Source organism: Sarcophilus harrisii, chromosome 6, assembly GCF_902635505.1.
Source record: "Sarcophilus harrisii chromosome 6, mSarHar1.11, whole genome shotgun sequence".
NCBI lineage: Eukaryota > Metazoa > Chordata > Mammalia > Dasyuromorphia > Dasyuridae > Sarcophilus > Sarcophilus harrisii.
In genome coordinates this window covers 233692803-233696013 of record NC_045431.1, presented here as the reverse complement: position 1 = coordinate 233696013, position 3211 = coordinate 233692803, and the positions used below count along the sequence as shown (strand labels likewise).

The 3211-nt window shown below is 41.7% G+C and overlaps 1 protein-coding gene across 2 annotated transcripts; it reads right to left on the bottom strand.

Annotated features, from left to right (window-relative positions):
• Window positions 1–309: 309 nt before the first annotated feature.
• On the bottom strand, window positions 310–2912 carry LOC100933260 (olfactory receptor 4S2-like). 2 transcript variants are annotated; one of them, XM_031941933.1, is made up of 2 exons: window positions 2899–2912; window positions 310–1274 (listed from the first exon to the last, which is right to left on the bottom strand). In XM_031941933.1, exons 1-2 carry the CDS (start codon window positions 2910–2912, stop codon window positions 347–349), a joined length of 942 nt encoding a protein of 313 aa, XP_031797793.1. In that variant the 3' UTR covers window positions 310–346. The 2 variants fall into 2 exon arrangements, with proteins under 2 accessions (XP_031797793.1, XP_031797792.1); XM_031941932.1 differs by lacking the exon at window positions 2899–2912 and adding an exon at window positions 1739–1752.
• Window positions 2913–3211: the final 299 nt, after the last annotated feature.

The window sequence follows — 3211 nt, the reverse complement described above, 5'->3', positions numbered from 1 at the left end:
CATTGTATTTGTGGATCCTGTCCTTAGCATACCACTTATTCATGTTCTTCTGTTTCTCTGAAGAGGAGCCTCATTATTCCATTTCTTGAGCATGCATTCATATAGTTGATATGAATATGGCACTCTGGAAAGCCAGAGGCTCTTTGCTGAGCAGGATCAGCTAAGGGCTTATCAATGCTAACTGGTGATTAAATGAATATAGGACAAACTGAAAGAATTTACAAATCAAGGGAGATTTATTTGAGGAGTAAAAATTACTAGGTTATGTGAATCGCAAATTTTAAGGAAAATTGCTAGAAAGCTCTTCTGCCACCCCTCTTTTAGCTGCTACAAACATAGTAAAGTCTCATTTCAGCTCTTTACTTCTCTGCCCCATCACTTTCTTGCTCCACTGCCTTTTCATGGCGTTCTTCACATCGGCATTCCTCAGAGTGTAGATCAGGGGGTTCAACATGGGGGTTATGATGGTATAGAACACAGCTACCATTTTATCTTCCGTGAAGGTGGTTGAAGGTCGCAAATAGATGAAGATGCAGGGTGCAAAGAACAAAATGACCACAATGACATGGGAAGCACAGGTGGAGAGGGCCTTCTTCCTTCCCTCCGTGGAACGGGTCCTGAGGGAGAACAGGATGACGGCATAGGAGCCCACAAGAATGACGAAACAGCTCAAGGATATCATCCCACTATTGGCCACCACAATGACGCCCACCACATAAGTGTCTGTGCAGGCCAGCTTCAAGAGAGGATGGACGTCACAAAAATAATGGTCGATCAGATTGGGACCACAGAAGGGCAGCCAGACGGTGAGAAGAGTCTGGATGATAGAATGCATGAAGCCCCCCACCCAAGAACTCACCATCAATATGGTACAGACCTTGTGGTCCATAATGGTTGTGTAGTGCAGGGGCTTACAGATGGCCACATACCTGTCATAGGCCATCACCGTGAGGATGAAGATCTCAGTGCAGCCAAAGAAATGGACCCCAAAGAGCTGAGCCATGCAACCTACAAAGGAGATGGTCTTGACCTTGGCTTGGAAATCTACAATCAGCTTTGGAGCAGTGACAGAAGAGTAGCAAATGTCAACAAAAGATAAGAAACTGAGGAAGAAATACATGGGAGAGTTCAGATTTGTGCTGCCCCTGATCGTCAGGATGATAAGGAAGTTCCCAAAGATGATGATGGCATAAAAAAGTAAGAATAGTAAGAAGCATATTTGCTGCACCTCCTTGTTCTGGGACAGACCTGTCAGAATAAATTCTGTGACATTCCTTTCCATGAGATCTTGACAGTTTTCAAGTGAGCAAAACCGTGTAAATTTACCTGAGGGTACGAGGAAATAAGAACGTCATTAGTTGTGGGTCACATGTGAACTTTTACTAACTTTTACCAAACACACGCCTTGAACAGTCCGACTATTCACTGGAGAGTGGGAGGGGGGAAGCGATGAACACATCAAAGAAGTAAAGTTCCTATGTTTATACATGAAAAAGCATAGATGTAGATGGATTCCTGGGAAAAACCTCAGAGGCCCTTGAGGCAAATCCTTCGATTTCCAGATAAAGAAGCTAAGATTTAGAACACGACTTGCTCAAGATCACGTAGGAGTTCAGTGACAAAGTTGCATCCTAGTTCTTTCCCTCTGGAAAATTGTCATTGTGGAAACTACCCCCCCACCCCAAAAAAACTATGATTTAGTAGAGCATATCTGAGACCAGATGGGTTAAATGAGTACCAGAGGTCATACATGAAAGAAATGATTATTTAATCTTATATTAATAGCCATATTATTGTGTCATATTAATAATCAATTATTAAATTAGGATTGCTTTTCCTTCCTATTCCTCATTCAGAGACCAACCCTCATGGTCATTCAACCAGCTTCTGAAGGACATGGCTGATAGATGAGATTGCCCAAATCCTTTGGATACATGCTTCTTAATCTTACCCAGAAGACCTTGCAAACAGAATCTAGTCTGGATAAGTTCTTGTCCTTTGGAAATAAGCCCCTATGCTTGGACTTTAGGGTGACCTAACTTATGAAGGAAAAAACCAACCAGAATAGTCTAAATAGAGATGGATCCTTTTGGCCAGATTGCTGGAGGTGGCTGATTCTCATAATTAAGTCATGTTCTCAGTCAGAGGAGCTGAAGACTATCAGCCCACCTCCTCATTAATATGCCCACCCCCTGCTTCTGTCCACCAAGCAGGGTTGATCTCTACCTGTCAAAGGTATTTAAGCATTTGGTCTTCTACCAGCCCTCTATTCGCTGAAAGAAACCATTGACTATCAATTTATTGATTGTTGATTAGTAATTAATAGATTGATTTATCTAGACATTCTGTCTCTCAAGATTTTCATTCATCACACATAGCTAGTAGGTCTTCCTGAATCCTAAAATACACTCCTCTTTTTAAAATTAATAAACAAAAAAACCTAACCATCTGATTTACTCTTTGTTGCAGAAATAATACATAGTGTTAGAGAAAGGAACATTAGGTAATTAAGAGACTGAAGAAATGGTATCAGTAAGAAAGATGCCTAGTGGTAGTTTTTAATTCTCAGTGATACATTTTGATATCATAGAAAAGGACTGAAAGCCAAGTCATATGGGTTTTAATCTTAGCCCTGCAATGCACTTGTGTGTGACTCTGGATGTTTCACTTCCCTTCTTTGGGTCTGTTTCTTCATCTGTAAAATGAAATAGTGGGGTTAGAGATTCTCTAAAGTCCCTTCCAGCTCTGACATTCGGTGAAAATTTGTGCCTCGACCACATTTGCAGAGCCATTAGCAATGCAGGTGGGAAGTGCCAGTTTCCATGGAAGCAAATCCACCCAAGTGGAGCGATGCTTTCCATCCACTGACCCTTCTCACCCCACAGGTTGACTCCTTACCTTATTTCCTTCATTCCTGTCACTGCCCAGTATGACTAATCCTCCATAAATGGATCTGATCATTGCAAATGCTCAAAAAATGTTAGCGCTGCACAGGATTTTAGGACACAGATCACAGAACATCAGAGGTGGAAGAAACCATGGAACATAAACATAAGATGTCAGAGATAGAAAGAAGCAAGGCTGAGAAGAGAAACCTTGGATAAGTGAGGCATGGAAATCCCACTACCCTGAAGTCACCTGATTTAGATGTACTGATCCTAGACCTGGAGTGACCAATCCATTTAATAGCCAGTGTATCTGGGAATACAAA